At 37.7% G+C, this 25,575-nt stretch overlaps 2 protein-coding genes across 3 annotated transcripts in view; one reads left to right on the top strand and one right to left on the bottom strand.

Annotated features, from left to right (window-relative positions):
* Positions 1-1,235: 1,235 nt before the first annotated feature.
* LOC115265348 (uncharacterized) lies at positions 1,236-5,792 on the top strand. 2 transcript variants are annotated; one of them, XM_029870037.2, is made up of 6 exons: positions 1,236-1,663; positions 1,729-1,856; positions 2,113-2,424; positions 2,693-2,894; positions 2,964-3,305; positions 3,841-5,791. In XM_029870037.2, the coding sequence occupies exons 1-6, from the start codon at positions 1,423-1,425 to the stop codon at positions 4,317-4,319; spliced, it is 1,704 nt and encodes a 567-aa protein (XP_029725897.2). In that variant the 5' UTR covers positions 1,236-1,422; the 3' UTR covers positions 4,320-5,791. The 2 variants fall into 2 exon arrangements, with proteins under 2 accessions (XP_029725897.2, XP_062705174.1); XM_062849190.1 differs by having other exon boundaries at positions 2,693-3,305; positions 3,841-5,792.
* Positions 5,793-9,256: 3,464 nt separating this feature from the next.
* The window catches only part of LOC109419676 (uncharacterized), a 41,811-nt gene continuing 25,492 nt past the window's right edge, over positions 9,257-25,575 (bottom strand). The window contains exons 2-3 of the mRNA XM_029870036.2: positions 19,667-20,096; positions 9,257-11,528 (exon numbers count right to left, since the gene is read on the bottom strand). Coding sequence (XP_029725896.1) covers positions 11,251-11,528; positions 19,667-19,688 — 300 coding nt within the window. The 5' untranslated portion in view covers positions 19,689-20,096 and the 3' untranslated portion in view covers positions 9,257-11,250. The remainder of the gene's footprint in view (positions 11,529-19,666; positions 20,097-25,575) is intronic.

The following is a 25,575-nucleotide window of genomic DNA, read 5'->3' as shown; positions in this document are numbered from 1 at the left end:
GGGATTTCTTTCTTCTTTCCTCCAGGAATGCTTTCAAAAATTTCTCTTGGCGTTCCTTCTGAGTTCCCTCCTGGAATTTCTCCGGGGATTGCTTTTAGAATTTCTTCGAGATGCCTCATGGACGTTTATCAAAGATTTTTTTTTCAGGAGTTCTTTCAGGGATTGTTCTAGAAGTTCCTTCAGGTATTTCTACTGAAGTTCCTCCAAGGATTAATGTATACGTTTCATCAAGGATTCGCGCAGTATAGTATTTTTTTTCAGGAATTGCTCTAAAAGCTCCTTCAGTGGTTTCTCCCGGAGCTCCATCAGGGATTTTCGCAGTAGTTACATGAGGATTCGGGGATACCTCTCAGGGATTCCTGCAGAAGTTCTCTCAGCCATTCCAACAGGAGTTTACTCTGATATTGTTTCAGAGATTCTTTCAGAAGAACTACTTCCGAAGGTCCTTTAAACATTAGTCTATCAGCTCCTCCAGTGATTCATTCTAAAGTTTTTTTTTCGAAAATTCCTACAGGAGTACCTACAGAGATTAGTGCAAGAGTTCTTTCAGAGATTCCAGAAATTCGGGCATATGTTTTTTTTTCAGGAATTCTTCCTTAACTCCGTAAAGGATGTCTACAGAAGTTCCTTCAAAGATCTTCAGGGATCTATCCAGGATTTCCTGGAGATATGTCCATGGATATGCCGAGGAGAATTCAGGGATTCCTCCAGAAGTTCATTTAGGGATTAGGCCAGATCATCCCTGTAAGAACACGTTTTGTAAGAATAAAAAGTGTTATGTCCTGTGCCGCATCGTGCCGTGTAATTGCCCTAGAAGATTCCTCGAGAATTTCCTTTAGGGTTTCCCAGGGATCACTTCTAGAATTCTTTCGAAGATTTTTACAAGAGGATTCATGGATGCCTCCAGAAGTTTCCAGAGATTTCTCCAGTAGTACCTTCAGGAATTTCTGCAGTAGTGCCTTCAGGGATTCTTCTAGGAGTTCCATCAAAAATTTCTTTAGGAATATAAATGGGTAATCTCTTATGGAGTTTCTACAAGAATTCCTCCAGAATTTCTTTCAGCGAATCCTTCAGATTTTTTTTTTAATTTCTCCAGGACTTTTTTCGTTGTTGAAAATCCTTTCTTTTTCCTGAAAAGGTTACCCCAGGAAACTTTCCTCCTGGAATTCTTTTAAATATTCCTCTTAAAGATCTCTCGGGGATTCCTCCTAGAATTCCTTCAGAGATCTCTTCCTGTACACGGACAGAAATGCTGTCTGATTCATATAACTTTTTTCGTGTTTATTCCAAGCGACAAAGGCATGCTTAGCATAATTGCTTCAGATGGTTGTTTCACAATGATTTGATGTTTATACCAAGCATATATTTCGTTGGAATGAGTGTTATTAAACACCAACCATCAAATGCTCAAACCAAGCATATATGCAATTACTTGAATCTGCGTTTATCGTTCAATCATTCTTACTGGAAGGTCAAATAGGGCATACAGCCGCTCTACCGGGTCTCTTAGCCGACACAAAGAAGTTAAAAGAAAATATAATCATGGCGGCAGCAGGCCAAAGCGAAGACGACGATCTTGTCGAGGAATATATTGTGGATGAAGAATTGGTTAAGTTATTGAAATCTTTTGAGTTATCTGCCACGGGAATCGAAGAGTTCGTAGGTATGCATAAAACTAGAACTTTCCTTTTAAAAGTATTATTGAAAGTTATTGAACTTCTTTTTCAGCCAACGGATACGATATTTCGGCGCTGAAAATCATCGAACGCGAAGAGATTGAAGCTCTTCTGCCTCCACCACATCTAGCGGACCGAACCAAGTGCATTGCCGGATTGAACGAGTGGCGTCGGTCTTTGGTAATTGTTATTGTGGATCGTGCCTTGGATCTGGCATCGATTTGGTTTCCAAAGTATACTATCACTGACTTCCGCTACCGTTTCAGTGCGTTAAACATTAGGTCAGCAGTAGAAGTACACTACATCTGACGCAATGTTTAACTTATAAAAATAGCAGAAGTCAATTATGCTACTTCAAAAACCAATTTGGTTCAAAATCCATAATGAACCTTTTCCCTATATGAAAATAGAAAATAATGCTCAATATATTCCACAGGGATTGCCGTCAGTGTCCACGCCGCTGAAAACCAGCAACCTACAAGGAACCCAAAACTCAGATCCACCGAAAGTTGCGCTCGGTAATCTGTCACGGCAACAATGGAATGCAAAAGCTCTGATAAATAGGTCCAAAAAAGGAAGACTTATTTGGGAAGCCTATCAAATAACGAGCATCTTGTCAAGGAAAGATCGCATTTTCATCACCCATCTGATTGTCGACGAATTTGTTGACGAGTTTGGCAGATTGACGCGTGAAGAATTAGCCTGCCGAGCCACGGAATTGAAAAACATTTTTCCGACAGTGGAACAGGTAATTTTTATTGGAACAATATCGTTATATTTTTTTGTAAACCTCAATCCAATAGCGATCTTTTGAAATGTTATTCTCGATTTAGCAGCACCCATTTATTACGTAACGCTAAAATCGAAATTTGATGCTTTTTTTTGTATGAAACACCCTTCTCCCTCCTATAGCGTTACGTAATTTGTGGACGGCGGCTTTCAACCTTTCGCTGCGCTCGCTCCGTGCACGTCATTCTTGTTGTTATCCATTTGTTTTTGTTTTGTTTTCTTAACAGCACGTCTGGTACAAACCAGCATCGTATCACGACGAAAAAGGGAAGAAAATCAAACTCGGTCGCATAGCCAAGGGTTGTTTGTTCGACCGGAACCACAACTACCGCTGCGCCACGTCTGTCCCGCCAAGGATTCCTGGGTCCGACGTGCAGCCATCCACAAGTTCAGCTCAGCCGATAGTCGACGTCATCACAGCAGATGCAGGTAAGATAAACATGATCGATTGTAGGATGACTTTTTGTAAACAAGGTTGTTTTTTTTTTAATGTTGTAGTGACCGCGTACCAGGAGACTAAGAACTGGTTCCGACACCATCACGGCGAGTTCGACGACATCAAGAAACGGTGGGAAGCAAGTTGTGCCGTTCGTTTACACGAAACTGCCAAATTGGAACGAGTGACCTACCAACACTTGCTGGACGAATACCCGGTGCTGCGGAACACGGCCGGCTATCAGCTCGTAAATCTCGACTTTAGCTTCAAGCACCCAACGAAAACAGATCTTCTTTTCGCGAAATTCGCTGATTTTCGCATACGCGCTAAATTAGTGTTTCCCAATGAGGTGCCTGAGCTAGGAAAACCTCTGTTGGCATTGCTGAACAAAGATATTAGTGAAGGTAAGCTTCTTATTATTTTTCCGTTGTGATTGTTTTGATGTGAGCCCAACTCTATGGACTAATCCACCGGTAAACTCAATTCATTCATTCCGAGAATGTTGTCACGAGAGTAGGGCTGTTTCTAATCAGAATAAGGAGAATCTGATTGGAAATGGCCCCACTATAGTATCAAAATTCTCGGACGTAGTGAATTCAGTTCACCGGTGGATCAGTCCATAGCAACTTAATAATTAGTTAAGGCAAGTCTCTTTATATTGAGCTAATTCCAACTCGTTTACTCGCCATTAAATTGCAATTACTTCATTGCCGTCCAACAGTTAAGTTTGCATTTGTAGCTTTTTGTCATTTGTTACCTCTATGCTTTTAATTCTTCGAATTTTCTGAATTCCGAATCCGCTTCAACGATTTTTACTCAATCTGTTTTTTTTTTGTATTTTTGCGAATTTTTTATGCGATTTAACAACTTTTGAATTTATATGAGTTTTACTAGCTTAGATTCAACCAGCACAACACTAACGCTTTGTATTTTTAACAGATTCGCGTGATTGCATCACAACGTTGCTCCTGTTTTTCATCTGGCCCAGCACAGTTATGCGTCTACCCAATGGAAGGAAATGGAAGCCATCCTTGGTGGAAAGCAGTGAAAGCACAATACTGCACTTGAAAACACTGGCGGATTATGAGACGGAGCTCTCGCGGCTTATCCGGCAAAACCTGCTGAGAGGTTTGCCCGACTACCCAGTGATCGTAGTAGTTGGTCCATCAATCGAGCACGTCAACCAATTTTTCGTAAGCTACAAAGACATAGCTTACAAAGCAGAAACGTTCATCAAAGCACTTGACATCACGTTCAAGGTCTACAAAGCGTACGGCATTAGTTTCCCAAGTGAAGCCAACAGACCTTGGAGCTTCATGGCGTATGTGTTCTATGACTTCGAACCACCAGAGAACGGAAATAAAGCTAGGATTTTGACACTTGCTACACATCTTCGCAACCAGGTGCCGGCACAATGATTCTATGCTGCGTTCCCGGATGTTCATGGAAAACCTCCTGTCCATCGCTTCTCGTGACCCATCTTCGCAGAGTTCATGAGCCCATCGATGTGTATAGCTGCAAGGAGCCAAACTGTGGAAGACGATTCAGTGTACGCTATTCTTATGTTTCCCACATCCAGAAACATATTCGGAATGGCACATTCACAAAAATATCCGGCGATGAAAATATTACAGAATCAGAAGAAAACGATCATATGCTACCATGCGCCTCAGGCAGCATCGTAACGGAGATAAACAGTGTAGGCGAAGAAAGAGAGCAAATGACAACTAAAAATAAAGAGAAGAAATCAGAACCTGGACAGTTAGTTAATGTAGAGAAAATTGAGCAGGAAATTAGCCGACTTAGAATAGGATTCAACTTGAAGTGGTTAAACAAAGATACAGTACCTAGAAAGCAAGTATTTGAGTTTCAAAACGACGTGCAATCAAATGTTATCAATCCGATAATTGATGTTGTAGGAGTTATGACAGATGCAGGCTTAATTTCACTTGATAATAGTTCCATGCTTAAATCTGTATTTTCAATGTTTCAATGCTCCCAGACGGAGTATAAATTTGTACGCGAATTAAAGCAATCAGACTTATACGAGGACCCTGTATTTTTTAATATAAGCAATGAACTAAAACCTGCTGTGGTACAACAAAATCTGGACATGATCGAAGATGATGTTAAGGGTGTACTAATGCCGATCAAGTTTCAGCTTCGCAAATATTTACAATCAGAAGGGATGATGGACATATTGTTGAATAGCTTGAAACCTTCACAGGATGGCGTGATAAGATCCTTAGTAGATGGCACAATTTGGCAAGATAAAATACGCGGTTTGGACGATAAACTAATAGCACCATTGAATATTTTCTTCGACGACTTTACAACTAGTGACACAGTATCACCGCACGCTAGTAGTACAAAAATCTGCGGTGTGTACTACTACATACCCAGTTTACCACCGTATATACTTTCACATCTCGTCAATATATTAACGGCCGGGTATATTTTTGCTGCAGACAGAAAACATTTCGGAAATGAACGAACATTGTACGCACTAGTTGAAGAGTTGGAGGATTTAGAAACAAATGGCGTTACTATCACGTGTAATGGAGACGAAAAAACTGTTTATTTCAAAATTGGATTTGTAACTGGTGATAATCTTGGGATGAGTGAAATTTTGAATCTAGTTGAATCACCAACCGCTAATTATTACTGCCGAGTTTGTACCAGAGCTAGGAATGAGAGAGAAAATGACTGCAAGGAATATGTAGAATCGTTGAGGTCCGAAGCGCTCTACAATGAACACATTCAAGTAAACGACGTTTCTAAGACAGGTGTGAAAGAATATTGCATTTTAAATCGCATTCCTTCATTTCACGTAGCGTCCAATGTATATTTCGATGTTATGCATGATGTCCCTGAAGGTATATGTCTTTACGGCCTTTCACATTGTCTGAATTATCTATATATATAAAAATGAGTTTGAAGTTCCTTTGAGGCAACAAAACTCACGAACGGCTGAACAGATCAGGATGGCTCTTGCATGGTTTGATTCGTATTCATGGTGGCTGTGTTTATATGCAGAAAAAGTTAGGAAAATCATTCAAGAAGTATGAAGAATGTAAAAATACTGATTTTTCATGAACCGGGAAGAAATTTGGCGTAATTGAAATGAAATCAATCTAGAGTGCGTTGCTGCGATGTCCTCAACAGCTGTCAAAACACACCAGCTTGGCAAGACAAAGTTTGCCGGGACAGCTAGTTTTGTATATAAACAAAAATACTTCACGTTAGATGATTTAAATTGCAGAAAAAATCTGTTTGTGTATGGTTCCTTAAATTCTTCTAACATTCCTGACGATATAAAAGACACCAATCTAGTAAAATCAAAAATTAAAATGACCGCACACGAGATAATGACATTCACACGTTTTTTGCCTTTAATAATAGGAAAATTAGTACCTGTCAAAGACCCTGTGTGGAAATATTTCTGCAATATGCTTAAAATTTTTGATCTTGTGATGTTGAACGATATTCCATTGGAACTAATTACTCAGTTAAAAGAAATCGTCGTGGAGCACCATAGACAATATGTTAGCTTGTTCGAAGACACTCTGAAACCAAAACACCATAATTTGGTGCACTATGCATCGGCAATAATGAGCTCAGGTAGTTTACGTCGACAATGGGGAATGAGATGCGAGGCCAAGCATAAACAAGCTAAGCAGTACACTAGAGCAAATTACAACAAACGAAATATTTGTTCATCATTGATAACTAAGGCTAGTTTTAAGTTCGCTTATGATATTTTTCAAAATACGTTCGTTGTGCCCTTATATGAAATCAACAAGGAACATATTTCAACGGCAACACTGTCAGAAGAATTAACAACAATTCTAGAATATAATGACCAAAGGACTGCAAGATTGCTGTCTCAGTTTATTAAACAAGGATCAATTTACCAAAAGGGCACTGGTTTTTGCATCAATCATAAGCTTTTGAGGAATATTTTTCAAATAGAAACAATTATTATTGAAGATGATAATGAATTAGTTTTGCTATGCTTTGCCTACAATTCTCTTCAATTCGATGAACACTTACAGTCATATGAACTAAAACGATCTGATAATATGAGCATTATTCACAACATTTTTAAACTAGACACGAAACCAATCAACATCCATTTTGTAAACGATACACCATATGTCAGAATGTGTAACTTTGTAGAACTGAACAGTATTATTATAGGAGCAATGAAGATGTAATTTGACCCGTTTAATAAAATTGTTATTTGTTACTAATTTAGTAGTATCTCCCAATAAGTTTTTTTTTATTAAATAAACGTTCCTATAATGGTGGTATTTTAGTGCAATATGTTTGAATTAGAGCATATTGCATTAAAATACTATCATTATAGAAACGTTTATTCTGAATTTGAAGCTTTTAAATTCAAAAAATAAAGCATAACATCATTTGATCGAATCCCTGTTTATGCTTAAACTAATCATCCTATAGGGTTACTTCAACCTTCAAGTTCAGGATAAAGTAAAGCATAAACATGCTTGAATCAATCATGAAAATTAGTGAGCTGTCAAACGATCAAGAATGGATATTGTTGATGTAAGCATAATATGGGTTGAATGAACCATATTCCATGTTCTAATCAGATCATAAACCTTGCTTAGTTCAAGCTTCAAATATTCTTCAACCGATTGTTTTATGCGTAATACAATCTCAAAAAGGGATTATATAAAAGTCAGTGCATAAATATGCTTGTTCGGGACCGAAATATGATTGACATGACTTTATATTTTTCTCCGTGTACTTCCACCGGTCATTCTTCCTCGACTTTCTTCGGGTTGTTTCGGGATTTGCTCCTGAACTTCCACCAAGGATTTCTCCTGTAATTCCATCGGGGATTTATACTGGAGTTACTTAAGAAATTCCTCCTGGAAATAATTCGGAGATTCGTCCTGGATAGTTTTCCTCCTTCTTGGTAAGATTCCCCCAGAAAGGATACCTCCTGAAATAGTTCGAGGATTCCTCTTGGATATCTTTCTATGATTCGGGGTTTAAGTCTAGGAGTTTATTCAGGGATTCCTTCACAGAGATACCTCCAGGAGTTTGTTCTGGGAAATATCCAGCAGTTCTTTCAAGGTTGCACCAAGAAATCTTTCGGGGATTCCCAATCAAAATAGTGTGACCTATGGTCACATTTAATAAAGCCTGTATCCGCAATAATCGGGACACAGAAATACAGCTGTAGCTCTGCAATAGATACATTAAAATTGCTCAAATTTGGCCTAATAACATCTTTAGATGTGTTCATTTCACCTACAAAATTTCATGTGAATCGAAGCAGTACTTTTTGTTGTAGCAATGAAATAGCAGAATGTGCGCCATTAAATTTTGTACAGATCCTAGTTTTGCTTGTCAGCGCTGTAACTTTTGAATTTGACAAAAAAAGGCTGAAATTTTGAACATAAACCGGGCAATCTACATTTGTTGCATAGGCAAAATTTAAAAAAAAAATCGACGCACTATATACAATTCTATAGTCGAAACATGCATTGGGACTGAACGTGATTTTAGCCCCTCGGACAGCAATTAGTCAGCACCCTTTATTGTTTTGATTTACTTTTGAAAATACTATTCCAATAATCATCAAATTTTGCAGGCATAATATACACATAATCAACTACCATCTGTGAAAATTTCATGAAAATTGGCAGGGAAATTCAAAAGTTATGAATAGGCAAACATCGTACATGAAAAATTTTCACTAACACTCACCCCTATCAGCCTCAGTAGCTTCCAAACCAATTGATCAAAGTAAATGAAATTTTGCAAGAAAGTTAGTCTATGAGTATCATAGCTAGCGGAATTTCATAATTATCATCACAGAACTCTGTACTGTGGCGTAAAGGAATCATCTGTTATGCGAATGAAAATTGGCCATGATTGTACAGAATGCTTAAAACCACGTTTGTTTGTCTTTCATCCACAGTTAAAAGTAATGCTTCGATTCTTATGGAATTTGGCACAAATAATAAACATACACCAAAGAGTTCTCAGTCAATTAGTTGGCCAATTTTACTGATTCATTACAGAGGTACAGCTGTGCTTCTGTGTCCCGATTTTTGCGGATACAGGCTTTAGCTTCTGAAGCTTCTAAGAAAACAAAACAAAAAAATGCAATGGAGTAATGCGACATGCGTTACACAAACTCTAGAGTGAACTATTAACTTTTTTCCATCGGAAAAGGTCATGCTGGATATCCACAGCATTTACAGCTGTGGCTACAGGGACTTCTCATATTATGATTCTTCTAGTTCTCTCAGAACAACACAGTGCATTTCTCACTTACGGAGTTTTTCTTTCGAATATAAGTAAGGCTCAACAATTTATAGAATTAAATATTGGTTTTATTTTCGCTTAATATTCTCATGCTTCTCATTTTCTAAATACTATTATCACTTGATAACATACAATATGTATAAAATTATTTGCGAACCATATTCGTTCAATATCACCTTTAACCGTTCCCGTCCTGGAAGAATGATAGCGAAATACACACTCAGTAACCCTTCAAAATATAAAATTGAGTTTAGGTACTTAAGAATACTCCCAATATCTTTCTTTCGCTCTTTCCGTGTCTTACCTATCACGATAATAAAACAACATTTTTGAAATCAACTACTCACTACTATAGTACACATAACAACGTACGTTACTTTCTAAACACAAAACCAGATTTGTTTTGGTAAACTTGTCATTCAGTACTATTACTACCATCAGGTATGTGCTGTGCATCCAAAAGTGCCTCGAACCCATAACGATCGCATTTTGTTTACACGGGATGGGGAAAATCAACTCATCACCCCCAGTCTGGCGCGTGCAACAAGATTAGCACCCGGCTTAACTCTCCGCAGAAAAACCATTTTGCCGAAATTATCCCTCATAATGACCGACCATCACATCGCGCGTCCAGACTCAGATGCCTTACTACGCGTTGATTTTCTGCATCCCCTTCTCCTCTGACAAGACAGAGAATAGCGCGTTACGACGGCCCGGGTTGAAGACGTTTGTTGTGGGTGGTTATTTTGGTACGCCCGAAAAAAAAACAAGCCCCCTCTGGCAAAACAAATCAGCGGAGTTGCTTTCTCTTAATGGTTTCCGTAAACGACTCGTCCGTGGACCCAGACAAATTACTTTCGTTGCATTTTTCCCACGGTATTCGTTCTGAAAGAGGGGGGTGTGCATCGGTGCACAGTGGGCAAAAAGATGGTCACTAAAGTTCATCAAATAATGAAAGTTAATCTACTCTGCCCCACTGAAGCAAATTCCTACCATTACTATTTGAAAAGTCTCAACAAAACATCATGCTAGATGCTTGTGGTGTAGACCTGTGCAGGTTTCAGATATAATTTCCATATAAATGATGTAAATTTTTAAGCCCAATCCTGGGTGTTGATTGCTTCAGTCGATCATCTAAAAAAACTTCTATGCTACTGCTGAAGATTGACCTGTCCATGTTCTGAAGACATCGCTGTAGAAACCTGCGCAGGTCTATCCTAGTAATAATTGATTTTGTTTTAACTGTTTAGTATTTATTTATTTATAAATTGAGCAAGCTTGTAAGGTTCTCCACTGATAAACTTTAACTTGTCTGGACTTTTTCATCAGCTATATGTCATGAAGAACCGCAATGAGACCGCTTTTGACACCACTTTTACCCACTGTGCGACACCTTGTTTTCGTTTGTTCCCATATGTTTATATGATGAGAAAAATTCCTCTAAAAATACACATGAAAGCACGAGTACGGTTTGCTTATTTATCTTGATTCTTGGTAAGTTGTGAGTTTTCCTAACATTCGAGTTTGATACATCCTCTAAGAAAAAGGCAACTGGTGACTCCTTAATACGGTAAAACTGAAAATTTCCTCCGATTCCTAGTAAATATATATACATCATCATCAATTCGTATAAAATTTCCGCCGAAAGCACTTCTTCCCTAAAATAGAACTCTTATCCATTGTAAAAACTAGAAATATCGCTTCTCAGCTGAAGAAGCCAGCTCCTAACCTCACTTTTTGACGAAGGTACACGTGTGCTTCTGGTGTAAATATCTCGGTAACAAAAAAGTGGAAATCGTTGCATTCCTAAGGAATCTATGACAAGACAGGGTCGAAAGACAAACGTTCGAATGAAGACGCTTCAATCTTTCGCCCTTTCGTTCCTACTCCATATCCCTAAGCTAACACGTGAGTATGTGAGTGTGTTTGTGTGTGTGCGTGCTCGATCGATCACTGATGATCGCTCATGAACCTAATCAATCTACTCATGAATATCTCGTATGCCCCACCAAGTGGGCCCGTTCCCGACTGACCCCCATTCTACGCGGACCCTATCAGGAACCAGGGTAGCACAACCGTGACGGCAATTGCCGCCACACAGGTCGCACACACCACTAGCATATTGGACAGCTGGTGGTGGTCGGTTTTGTCCTTCATTTCGCTGTCCGTGATGAGCAGCTGGTCCTCGCAGGGGTCCTTGGTGAACTCGAGCACTTCGACGTCGTAGCGAAATTTGACCTTAGACGATTCCCGTCGCCAGAAGAGGTGGCCGGAATCGCGGCGCTCCAGGCACCAGATCGGCTCTTGCGGTGGGATGGCTGGAAGTGAGGGAAGAGAGAAAGAGAGGAGAGGTCGTTAGTATTTATCATCTGAAGACAATGGACAATAACGTGGGGGTGGAATTTCAAAGTCATTCTCAATTTGGAGTGAATTTTGGATAACGATAATGGCCACCATATTTGAACAGCAGAGCTGGGTTGTTTGTTTTGTAGATATGCTGATATAATAACAAATGACGAAGCAAATTAAACTGTTCAAACTAGGGCAAGACATTGTAATTAAAGTAATACACTGGAGCCTCTTTTTATGGCACAGGATAAGGTGCATTAATTGAAAAAGGCATACATAGAGGGTATATTGTACATAAATTGAGTCAGGAGTTCAATGTGGAAATCTAGCTTCTCGCGAGAACTTGTGTTAACATATTGCCAAGAGAATTTTCAGGGAATTTCCAGGAAGCACAAGCAAGAGGTTTCAAGAAGATTCATATGCGTTTTTAGGAGATTTTAGGAGCCTTTACAGGGTGTTACAAAGGGGTTCAGAGATATTTCAGAGTTTCAGGAGGTTTCAAGAACGTTTAAAGGGCGTTCCTAGAGGTTTGAGAAGCTAAACGCTTTGCATTTCAGAGGCGTTCCAAGAGTTTTTCTGGCGAGTTTCAAGGGGTTTCTGGGGCATTTCGGATTGATTCTGATGATTTCAAGGACGTTTTAATAGGATTGAAGAGGTTTCTGGGACGTGAAATACTCCAAAATGTCCCAAAAATTCCCTTGTGTAACGCATTTGAATACACCTAAAATCTCCACAGTCCCCATTCCACGCACCTGAAACCACCAGAAATCACCAAAAACGCACCTTTAGCGCCACTAACACACGCCACAAATCCTTTGAAACTTTCTGAAATGCCTTTCGAAGCCATTCGAAACATCTTCGGACACCATGTAACGTACCGGAGACCCTCAGAAACCCTCGAAAACGTCTCCGTAATGACTCCAAAACCCGTCTAAAATTATCAGCATCACCCGGCCTCTGAAACCCGCCAAAAAGACTCTGAAACTCCGAAATGTTTCCAAAGTTCCCTTAATTCTCCTCGGACCTCATGTAACGAACCTGAGACACTCCGAAACCCCTGGAAATGCCTTGAATGAATTACGGGGATGCGTTGGACATTTCATTGGGATTACGGAGGTTTCAGGAACACTTCAGGAGCACCCGTTTCAAGGAATTTCAAGTTTTTTTTGGGCAGACGAATATGAAAATGAAAAAAAAATTGAAAAAAAAAAATAGACATGGACACATTCAATGCTTCCAGTGAGCTTTTCCGCTCTTTGAAGAAAGTACGACACTAGACATGAGACCCCCTGAGAGGACCCTGAAACCCCCATGTGACATCCTGGTACCCCTGAAATCCTGTGGGATCCCCTTGAAATGCTCCTGAGATTTCCGGGTATCCCACTAAAACCCTGGGATCCCCTGAAATGCCTCTGCCACCTCCTTTTGCTCTCACCAATAAACGCGCTCTAGTCGGCGTTACACTAGTTTACAGCCTTTTTGAACTCGGTGAACTAATGATCGTTTTTGGTATAGAATCATGTCCTGAATTCGAAAACACGAAGGAAAAAAAATTACAGTAGAGCGGAAAATCTTTCTACTTTTCATACAAGGTTGATGATTTGAAATCGATTTTTGTTCTATTTTTAAGCAATGTCGCTCACTTCAAACATCTCATTCTCCGTAATCAATGCTCCGATTGAGCTTATTGTTTTACTGTAACTCGCCTACATATCATATGTCAAATAAACGTTGAGAAAGAATTTTTAAATTGTTTCTTTTTCTCATTGAAAAAAATACATTTCTTCATATATTTTTGGAAATTTCGCTAAAATTTGAGGAGATCGTCCCCAAGACTAGCAAATATCATGAATTTCATCAATCTGACGCAAAACCTGTATTCAGATGATCGAATGGTTTTATATTCAGCTTTTAATTTATGGAAAAAGATTTATAATTGGTTGAACAAATCGCAAGATATTTGAATTTTATTTAATTCCACATTTTAAAAAGTGGTAAAACTCGATATTGAGCTAAAACTCTAAAACTGTTCTACTTTAAATTTTTGAAGCAAGGTATCGAAATCAGCGCTAAATTATGCTTCAAAAATTTTGATCGTTGACAGAAGTTCACGACTTTCGTTTAATTTTGTAAACTAGTGCTACCATAGTTGCCGTCATTATTTCATTTTCTCTTGCAAGGTTCTATTCTCTTGCAGGACGCCAAGAATAAGTTTGTTTTTCCTTAGAAATATTTTAAGCACTCCTTCAGAAGTTTCCCATGTAATTCTTTTAGGAATTTCTTCAACAATATCACAGGGAACTCCTTCGAACATTCCCCCAGAATTTTTCCAGGAAGTCCTCCAGCAGGAGGACTAAGATTGCTGAAGCAGTTTCTGAAGTAATCTTTAGAGATTACTTCAGAAACTGCTTCAGCAATCTTAGTCCAGGAATCCTTCTGTACATTTTTCAAGAATTTCTTCTAGGATATTTTTTTTTTGACGAAATCGCAGAAGTATTTTCAAAAAAGATTCTTCATAGGAATTTCTGCAAGAATCTCTGAAGGAATTTCTCTAGGAATTCCTGGAGGAACTCTTGGAGGAGATTCGGCAGGATTCACTAAAGGTAAAAATCCATGAAAGAACTTTTGAAGAAATGTCTTGTAGAAATTCTTGAAATACTAAAAGAGTCCCTGGTGATGTTTCTAAAGAAACTTCAAAAGAAATCCATGGGGAAATTGCTAAAAGAAGCCATGAAGGAATTTTCGGGAGATATCTCCATTATAAATCCTATAAATAACCTGAAGGTATTTAAGAAGGAATCCCAGGAAAATTCTTGATGGAATCTTAAAAGGAACTTCTGAAGAAATTCCTAAATGAATGCGATGAAAACTTCTAGGGAAACGCTTGGTTGATCTACAAGGGAATTTGTTGAGAACCTTTCCTGCAAAATTCCTCCAATGGAGTGCCAATAGTTTTCCTTAACTAAATCCTGGAGGAAGCCAAATAATCTCTTGAGAAATTTTAAATGAAAGTAGAAACAATCCATGGAAGAACATATGAAAAAATCCCTTTTTGAAATTCCTAAATAAATCCCTCAAATACTGAAGGAGTCATTGGAGATATTTCTGAAAAATTCCTGAGGAATCTCAGGAGTAGCTCCTAAAGAAATTCCTGCAGGAATACGAGAGGGACCTTCTTTGGAAAAACTTGGTGGAACTCCAAGAGAATTTATTGAGAAACGCAGGACTAAAGGTAAATTTTATAAAACAAAATCCATGGAAGATCTTTTGAAGAATTCGTTAGCTGAAATTCCTAAATAAGTCTTTGAAATACTAAAAGAGTTCATATTTCTTAAGAAACTTCTAAAGAAATCTATAAAGGAATTGCTAAACGAATTTTTGGATGAACTTTGAAGAAATCTCCAGTCTTATTTCTGTACAAATTCCTGAAGGTATTTTTGAAGGAATCCCAGGGTAATTGTTGAAGGAATCTTAGGAGGAACTTCTGAAGAAATTCCTGAAGAAATATGAGGGGAAGCTTCTTGGGAAACGCTTGGTGGAACCCCAAAAGAATTTATTGAGAAACTTTGGGGCAATTTCTGAAGAATTCCTTGAATAGAGTGCAAGAAGGATTATCTCAACAAAATCCTAGAGGAATGTAAAAAAAAACTCTGGCGAATCTCAAAATATATATTTGTGACGGAATCGCAGAAGCAATTTCAAAAAGATCTTAAAAAATGTGTATGTGCATGTAGAGATTTCTGAACGACTTTCTCAAGGCATTCCTGAAGGAACTCTTGGAGAAACTTCCGCAGGATTATTGCTATTGATATACGACTGTGTAGTTGACTCTTTTGATTAACGGCTACGCAACTCGTTTTTTTATTTAATCTCAAGAATTTAAAAAAAGGAATTTTATTAAAAAAATCATGGAAGAACTTTTGAAAAATCCTTTACTGAAATTTGTAAAGAAATTCTTGAAATACTTAGAGAGTGTCTGAAGATATTCCTGAAGAAATCCCTGAATACATTCCGTAGAAATTCTTGGAGGAATTGCTAAAATAATTCTCAAAGGTAATGGTGAGGGAATCTCAGGGAAATTCTTGAGGGAATCTTAGGAGTAACTTGTTGAACTCCAAGAGAATTTGTTGAGAAGCTTTAGAAAAATTTCTGAAAAATTCTTGAGAACTTTGCAATGCAATTGCTGTAAAAAATCGCCGGAAGGATCTTTTATGGAATCATAGAATGTGTTGCCAACAATCCTCAAAATACTAAAAGAGGCCGTGGAAATACTTCTGATGAAGTTTCAGATTGAATCCATGGTGAAAAAACTGAAAGAAAAACTGAAAATTTCCTGGAGGTGTTTTTGAAGGAATACCAGAGAAATTCCTGAAGGATTCTGTGTTAGGAGCACTTCTGAAGAAATTCCTGGAGATTACCAAGGAAAACTATGTAGTTCCACCAAGCAAATTCCAAGAGATTTTTTTTCTGAAACTTTAGGAGAATTCTTTCAATATAGTCCCAGAAAGGTTTAAAAAAAATCCTGTAAAATCCAAACAATTTCTTTAGAAATTTCCAATACAATTGCTGTAGAATTTCCTAGGAAATATTTCTGGTGAAATTTCTGAATTTGTTGAAATAAAATCCAATAATTATCCTAGAACGTAATGTTGGATGAATTTCTGGGAAAATATAATGAGAAATACGACTGAAACTCCTGTAAGAATCGCTGCATGAATGTCAGCAGGAATCTCTGATGGAAATCCTTGTAAGTAAGAATGCAAGAATCCCTGGAAGAGTTCTTGCTAAACTTTCTGGATAAATCCCAGAAGTTAACTCAGAAGACGTTCCTGGCGATATTTTGGATATAAGGGATATAATGTAATTCCTGGATAAATTCCCGAGGAAAACCCTGTACGATTAAGTGAAGAAATCCCTGTACGTATGCCTAAAGAAGCCACCGGTATATTTTCCAAAACAATCTTTAAAGAACCAGTCTAGGGCTTAAATTCTCAAATATAAAGAAACATAAAACATCTGGATCTCTGGAAAAACTTCTGATGACTCCTTCAGAAGAAAATAGAAAACTGCATTTTCAGTCTTGACAAAATTCAAAAACTGCTGTTCGATCTTGTCCGACGTTTCGATCACACTTGGGACCTTTCTCAGGGACTCAATTATCAGAGGTTATTCGTCCAGTGTGTTCTGTTGAGCGAAGGTTTTTCAGCTGGGGCAATTTTCCCTCGCAGGAGTTTTTTTTCGAATTTCACTGTTGAAATCTAAAACAATTGTACCAAACCATGGCACATTTTTCGAAAGGGCAATACAGAAGAAATCTTAGGAGTCACCATTAACCTTGTAGATTAGGTTTTGGACCACCAATCACCGGAGTTGGCGGATTTGATTCCCATTCCGATCGGAAGCTTTTCTCGACTTCCCTGATCATTGTGTATCTTTGTACTTGCATCACAATGTACAAATTCATGTAATGGCAGTGAAAAAAAAACCTTCAATTAATAACTGTGATAGTGCTCAGAAACACTAGATTGAAATGAAGCAGGACAAGTTCCCGTGGTGTTACACTGAAATAGAAAAAAGAAGAAGAATTTTTGAAGCAATCCTAGGGCAAGTTTCAGAAGGAATCCATTAGTAACTTCTTTAACGAATTTTGGTGGAATTTTTGAAGAATAGGGCATATCTGAAGAAAGCCCAGGGGACATTTGTCAAAGATTCCCTGGAATAAATTTGAAAGAATCCTTGAAAGATTTTATGAATGATTTCTTGCAGTTATTTCTGAAAATATCCATAGTGCAATTTCGGAATTCCTAGAATAGAATGGCACTATTTAGAAAAGACTTTTTAACTATTTTAGTATTTGGTGTTTAATATTGGATGAATCTTTAGTGAGCATCAGAGGGATTGAAGAATGATTCTATGACGTTTTTTAAAGAAATCATTGGAAAAATTCTTAAAGGAATTCACAGAGAAATATCAGAAAGAATCCCTGGCAGAAATCCTTAAAAATTTCATCGAAGGCTTTCTAAAAGAATCACCAGAGGCATTTTCTGAAGAAGTCTCTGGAGAATTTTCTCAAGAAATCAAGAGGATTTTTCGCAGACATCTGTGAATGGGTTTCCTAATGAATACTTCGAGAAATTTATGGAGGAATCTTTAGAACAACTTCGGCAGGAATTCCTTGAATATTTCTGATAAAGTTTAAGGAAAGATTTCTGAAGCAATCCGGTAAGATTTCCTAAAATGAACTTAGTCATTTTTTTTGAGGAATTTATAAATGAATTTCCGAAAAAAAATTCTTCGATTTTGTGTTGGATTGTCTTTGAATAGGCTCCTAAAGACCTATCTCAATTTTTGCATAATTCGATCAAGCATTGATTAAAACGACTTGTTTACTCGTTTTTTAGTATTCCTATTAGGTAAAGCCCATAAAATACACTCAAAATTAAAAGTTTGGGGTCACCCCCTCAAAAACGTGTCATTTTTTTAGGCCCATATCTTCGCCAATATCCGTCTGATTTAAAAACCCTAGGTCTCATACAAAAGATAATAAGTCAAAGAAACTTTGAACATGAATTAAAAGAATTTTTTTCAAAAAATATTGTATGTATACTTAACGCAAAGTTGCCAAATTTTCTTAAAAAATGATTATAAACTTACGGCAGTGTCGCTGGAAATTGGATCGACCAAATTTTAAAATGAGAGCGGTAATATAACCCATTTTCTATTAGCTTTCAACTGATTTTTACAGAATTTAGCTAAAAAATCTAGAAAAAAAGTGATTAAGTAAATTAATCCTTGATGTCATCGACCAAAAGTTTGGGGTCACTATAGGAAAGCATGGAAAATTGATTTGTTGATAAAAGTTCTGTTAAAAGCAGTTGAAAGCTAATAGAAAATGGGTTATATTACCGCTCTCATCTTTAAAATTTGGTCACCCCTATTTCCAGCGACACTGCCGTAAGTTTATATTCATTTTTTAGAAAATTTGACAACTTTGGGTTAAGTTTACATACAATTTTTTTTTTGAAAAAGTTTCTTTTAAATCATGTTCAAAGTTTCTTTGTCTTATTATCTTTTGAATGAAACCTAGGGTTTTGAAATCTGACACAAATTGGCGGAGATATGGGCCTAAAAAATGACACGTTTTTTGAGGGGGTGACCCCAAACTTTTGATCGGGAGTGTATATTCTCAAAAAATTTAATAATTTTTGCAACACTCCTTGTTTAGCACTCAATATTGGGTAAATTGTGTTTACCGTGTATGTCACACAGGAACATTATTTGTTGTCAAAAGTGAGCCAATGGTATGTCTTTTGCAACCCGCTGTTTCACTTTCATTACGCCAAGGTTGACCTCGAATGTCAAACAAGACCTGCTCATCATTATTTTATTTTCGAGCTTATTAAATATGTTGTCATTGTTTAAGTTCGGAAAAAAATACCATTGAGATCAGAACAGCATGCTCCTTCGTGTAATGCAGCAAAACCGGGAAAATATTTTTTATTTTAGCACTCTATTGGGGCCTTAAAGTTTAAAGCCAAGCTTGACCTAATGGAATTCTATACATCCAAACTTCCAGAGGTTTCAGATGGGTTTCAAGGTGTTTCAGGGGAGGTTCAGAGGGGTTTCAAGCTTTTTCACAGGGTATTCAGGAGTTTTTAGGAAAGTTTCAAGAGTTTTAAGGCGTTACAGAGGGGTTTCAGCGTGTATCAGATGGCTTTGGAGGATGTGTAAGTAAAATATTTGAGAATTCATGGAGTTTTCTAGGGGATTTCATGGGGATAGAAGTGGTTTCAATAGAGATTCCAGGCGGTTTATAGGAGCTCCGGGGGTTTCAGAATGGTTTCACAGGTGTTTCTTCGCTTCACGTTTCAGGATACTTGAAGGGTCTTCACACCTTTTTGTTTCCATTTAATGAGGCATTGCCAAAGTAAGTCGAAATATCTGTAAAAATTCACTATTTTCCGTCTGATGTGACGGACATTAGCACGTATGACGAAATATTTCTTTACCTTATAGCTTTTGGTTCCAACGATCAAACATTCCTTCTCCGAAATTGTCTAAACTTAGCCCCAAGTCAAACAATGCTGTTTAATTTCTCTTATCTTACCTGAAATCGTCATTGTGTCCATGCAACGTTGCAATCACGATAACAGAAGCGTCAGTGTCTTCCGATTCGTGGGTTTTCCCCAAAAAAGGAACACAAGCTTCTGAGCTTGTCTATCACTTTCGTTTGTCGTTTGTGATGTCGCTTCCGCGACGGCTGATTCTACAGTTTTTTCGTTTCACTAACTACACTGCTATGCTAGACTGTGAACTCGTTTTCCTACGCCTGGAAAAGCAGAACAATCCAGAGCCGCCTGTCGTCGGCGTCGTTGATGTTGTTGTTTGTTGACAGACAATAATGGCGCGCGTGGGGTGGTTGACGGTTTGAAGTGTCCTCCTTCCTCGTCGCGTCGTTGAGTCCGACCTAAACCTGGAAGGATAACTGCTGAATGGGTTGGGTGGTGGGTTCCTGGTATCGATGATAGTCGCCGAATCTGCCGAAGAGAAATCAGGAAAAACGAGGAATATTAATATCAAATTTCAACATCGTTTTGATAGGCGAGTCAATTTGGTGAATTGGCATTATGTTTTATTCAAAATTTACAAATGAATGCTAAATGGATTCAGCCTTCCCAGCAGTAGTGTGGTATCGTACTCGGTCGACGCGCTGCTGAGTTGTTTGACCTCGAATCAAAATAGTGTGGTTTGCAAAATGTTGTGACCGGTTCGAAACATACTGTTGCCGAAAAATTTCACATTCAAAACAGCCTTGTATTTTGAAACTTTATCTCTTTCACCAGTCTTTCAACTTATTTGATCTCGTGGTCGAAGATACTACATATATGCCTAACGAAACCAAGGAAATTCCCATAACGAAAAACTCCTGATTCGACCGGGAATCGAACCCTTAGCATGGTCTTGCTGAATACCTGCGCGTTTTTCATTTCAGCTATATGGCACCTGAATAAAAAAAAACTCTTGTATTTATCGACTAACTGTTGCAAAATGTTTTTCATCAAAAAATAGAGGAAGATCTCCAACACCAAAGCAATTTATGTTAAACAGTTTTTTTCTTTGTTTTTCTGGTGGATTTCTCAGTCTTTAAGTCGAGAACGATTGTTTTCCACTTTCCTGACGTTTCGGCCGATGGGTTTTGGCCTTTCTGAAGGATCGCTAAATTTTTTTTTTTGGGTCAACAAAAAGAGTAAGGATATACATAAAAATTCTTCCGTAACTTTTACCAGACATATCTGTCAGAATTTTTCCATAATTTATCCCAAAAACTTCCAATGCTTTTCTCCAGGTGGTCGGTAGATATAGTTCAAATAAAAAATCATCATGACCACACACTTTCGAAGCGCAGTATATCATATTGCCATCGATGCCAATCCAGAATACGTCGCAATTTGTTCCACGTTATTCGGCAAAAACAGAACCTCAACTGTTCGCCGCCACTACGTAGCAATTTCAACAAGTTTGACTGAATTGGGTTAGAGAGGATAACAAATGTGGGCCACACCGCGTAGTGTTCGACCCGGTTCAATTGCGGTTCACTCCCCGTCCCACTCGAAAATGAAACAATTGCGGTGAACTTTAGCCCCCCTTCTCTACATACAGGTGGACGAGTTCAAAATCCAAATTTCAACCCCCCCTTATCGGTGGATTACGGCTGAACGCAAATCCTTTGTTCGATTAAAATTTCCATTCAGAAATCTTATCTTCACGCTAATTGGTCTCTTCGATCGGATTCGGATTACCGCTGTAGCTTGCACAGTTGGTGAACAGGGTGAATCCAAACATTGGAGCGTGGTTATCAGTCGACGACGAGGGGACAATCACCCTGCGCGGTGCGTTCGACGAAGACGCCGACAACCTGCGAGAATAAGTGACTGAATCATTTCGGGACTCTTATCACATGCACCACCGATGATAACCTACTGGATGGCAAGTGTCTACGGGTAATGGGAATTTGGCAAACCTCTTTCCACGACTTTTCGTACTAATTGATAAGGTCTTTCTTAGTCTTGTGGTAATGCTATGTTATATACGGCAGGTTTAGAATCTCACCAACTTTGTCCGAACTGGGACAAAGCCTGCTTCTCAGCTTAGTGTTTCATGACTTTTTCCACAGTTATTGACTTGAGTTTTACTTGCCTTCTTTGCTTTTGTACATCGATCCTAGACATCCTCAGAATGTTTTTTTAAGGTTTATCGATAGAAGTTTTTTTTTAAAGAATTGAAATTGGCGAATGATACCAATGAGAGTACCCAGTTAAACTGAGGAGCAGACTTGATCTCAGAGAGGATGTAATGCCAACACGAAAAGAAGAAAAAACAGATGCGTACCAAGGCAAATAGATTAAAGACTAAACGCAAATACCGGAAACCAAATATGGCTTGGGAGTTCAGTTCGATTGCCAGACGCTCCTCACAGCACAGGTCAAATGTTTATCAATTTGTATATATGCGACTACTGCCGCCATAGGGGAGGGGCGAATGTTTTCTTGGGAGGTCGTTAAGCGAATGTTGGCAAAGATTTATTTTTTATTTGGAGCAGCATCGGATGGTGTTTATTTGATTTTTGTTGTTGTTGTTAGATTCAGCAGTATCTTTTTTCCTAGAAGATTTTCGGGAAACTTCGATTAATCTACTTTTTCAATCGGCTCACAATTTGGCGAGCAGCAGAGCAGAAAGCAACAATTGTAACGTTTATATCAATAGTTTGAAAGTATTTCAAGAAAAAAAAACATAATTTTTCAAAACTCAAAAAAAAACCAATCTTCCATTCTATTTTTTTTGCAATTGAAAGGCTAGAGTAATTTTAAAAGGAATCCCATTCCTTGAAGGAACATCTATAGAATTCTCAGAAGGAATTCCACAAAGCTACCACAAAAATAACTTCTAGAGGATTCCTGGTACTCCTGGATGCATGCCAGATGAAACCTCTTGGGGAATGTCTAAAAAAATCCGGGAAGAATCACCGAGGGAGCTTCCGAAAGAATCCTGGATAGGTCCCTGGGAAAATATCAATTGAATGACTTATATAAAGTAACGTTGGAGTTATCCAGAGCCACTCCGGGATTTCCCCAGAATCTCCAAAAACTCCTTGAAAAAGCTCAGAAGGCTTTTGTATGTATGTATGTATGTAGGTAGCCACCATCCTAGCTTGAGTCTTGCTCTGCATGCAGTTCCACTTAACAGTAAAGATCAATTTCATTACCACACTGACTTCAGCATACCGCTGTATGAAGGGCCAAAAGGGGATGTGGCGGACCCGTAAGTAGAGACACTTACGCGAAATCCGAGGGCTTAAGAGAATCTCCTTCCAACAGTATGATCCAACAGGGTGAATAATGAAATTTACATTACTTGTCAAGCTTTCTACGGGATGGTTTGTCACAAGAAGAGCGCGTCACATCCATTGCAACTATTGGGATAGAAGAACCCATCTACAAGGATGTTATAGTTACTTCTCACCACACTCCGGCTGGCAATCCACTCCGTCGTACAGTTACAACTTCAATGATGCCCTGATGCTCCCACCCGGCCCAATATAGTCATATAGTTACATAGTTATATAGTTATACAGTTTTAAAATTATATATGTAGTTATATAGTTATATATTCATATAGTAATATAGTTATGTAGTATAATTCAATAAGATGAAATATAATGATGAAATGTTAAGCAATCATTACAAATAACAACGAAACATAATGTATTGATATGTAGATAATTTGAATGGGTATTACATATTCACTGACGATTCTTTTCATGACCTGGATGACAGAATAGAGCGTTATTATGATAATAAAATGTTACTGAGGTAGATGTATAAAATCAATAAAATAATATAATATAGTGGAATATAGTTTAACGCATTAAAAGGCACTATAAATATGCATAATGGAATAAAATATAGTGTAGTAAAATGTACAGGTATATTATTAAAAGAAATAATATTTGCCGACGAATAGTATTACTGCGTTTGGCCTTCAAGTTATGTAGTAGTCGCCCTTAGGAATGCAAAATAAAATAGATATCAAATGACAGCCATCTATCTAACTACAAGGATATTATAGTGTCTTCTCTCCTTCCTCTGGTTTACAACCCCTTCATCGTCCAAATTGAAAAAGCTCAGAAGGCTTTTGAAGAAATAATAAAAGAAAGGAGTGAATTCCAGAAGGAACTTCTGGAGATATACCGCCGAAAAATTTTCCAGAAAGGGGAATCATTGAAGGAACTTTTAGATTAATCCCAGAAGCAACTTCTGGTCAGTCTTGGAAAATCTTGGAGGATTCCCAGATAGAACCACAGGAGGTATCCGTAAAGGAACTTCTACCCGAGCAGAAGAAAATAACAAGTGAATTACATATCAAGGTATTTGTCTTAAATACTACCAAACCATGATATGTCCTTCATTAGGTGGTAATAAGAGGCAAAATAACAAAAACGAATACCAACATTTTGTATAAATAGCACCTAGAAAATAACAAGTCTTGTTATTTCGATAATGAATGCATACCTAAAATTTCAAGTGCTGTATTTGTTATTCCAAAGTTATTGAATAACAAACTAATAACATTTCTTGTTATCAAATGTTTCATTTGTTCGATGGCTTCATGATGTAATAGTAAATCTTGTTCTTCGGTTATTTTCACTGCTGAACCAACAAATACTGCATCAACACCAAATTCTGCTCAAATACCTCAAACTGTTATTGTGATGTTCTCATAACATTTCGTAGAATAACGCAGTAATAACAATTTAAGGTATTAGAGCACATGTTGCTCTTCGCATGGTATTTGTAAGGTATGACCTTCTGCTCGGGTAAGGGAATCCTCGAAGGAGCTCGTGGAGGAATTTAAGAGAGACTCCAAGAAACTCTTTGAGGAGTTCAGAAAGAACTTCTTGAAAATTCACAGAAGAAGCTTTAGAGGAATAACCAGAAGGAGCTGCTGGAGGAATTCTCAGAAATCGTAAGGCACTTCTTGACGAATCCAAGAAGAAACTTCTCGTGGATTCCCAGAATTTATTCCTGAAGGAACACCACAAAAAACTGCCGGAGTAATTTCAGCAGGAACTTCCAGGAGTCTCTCGAAGGAACTTGTGGAGAAATCTTGGAAAGAACTCTTAGATCAATCTCTGAAGGCACTCCAGGAGGAATTTCAGAAGGGGCTCCTAAATGAATCTTAGAAAGAACTCTAGGAGGAATCTGAAAAAGAAAACTTCCATAGGAAAATCAGAAGGGATTTATGAAGAAATTAAGAAGGAAGGAATGCCTGCCTGAAGCAATTCTTGGAGGATTTTCACTCTACAGCAGGCAAATTCACTGACTTTTTTTTGACTAACTGAAGTTCACCCAGTAGCCCAAGGATGTACATACATAAAAATAAAAAAAATAATAAAGTGATGGAGACGCATAGTCATTCCATGCATATATGAGCACAAAACTTGATTTTTAAAATTCACAACTCAAAAACGACTTGAACAACATTCATATTAGTTTTATATCTGTTATGTTAAAAACAGTTAAACTATTGATTAAAAATTAAAAAAAATGTCGTTGTGGTCTAACATTGTAAAATTAATAAAAAAAATGATGTTTTGACTATTTTTGCATTTCGCGATAGTTTTTCTTAACACTAGAACTAATAATACTAGTTTACAAAATAAAACGATAATCTTTTCTTTCAACGACCAAAATTTTTGAAGCACAATTTAGCGCGAAACCGTGCTTAAAAAAATTTTAAGTAGAACAGTTTTTGAGTTTTAGCTCAATAATCGAGTCTTACAACTTTTTTAAACATAGAGTTTACTAAAATTCAAATATCATGCGCTTTGGTAAACCAATTTTGAATCTTTTTCCATAAATCAAAAGCTGAATATAATACCATTCGATCATATGAAGGCAGGTTTTGTGTCAAATTGATGAAATTGTAGATATTGGAGAGTTTTAGGGACGATCTCCT

This window comes from Aedes albopictus, chromosome 2 (assembly GCF_035046485.1).
Source record: "Aedes albopictus strain Foshan chromosome 2, AalbF5, whole genome shotgun sequence".
NCBI classification, from domain to species: domain Eukaryota; kingdom Metazoa; phylum Arthropoda; class Insecta; order Diptera; family Culicidae; genus Aedes; species Aedes albopictus.
This window is presented reverse-complemented; position numbering and strand designations above follow the sequence as displayed.

Excerpts from the sequence above, each read along its gene's own strand:
- LOC115265348 (XM_062849190.1), top strand. The coding sequence starts at position 1,423 with ATGCAATTACTTGAATCTGCGTTTATCGTTCAATCATTCTTACTGGAA. Across the intron at positions 2,425-2,692 it reads TTTTTCCGACAGTGGAACAG|CACGTCTGGTACAAACCAGC; the intron begins GTAATTTTTATT and ends TTTTCTTAACAG. Across the intron at positions 3,306-3,840 it reads GAACAAAGATATTAGTGAAG|ATTCGCGTGATTGCATCACA; the intron begins GTAAGCTTCTTA and ends TATTTTTAACAG.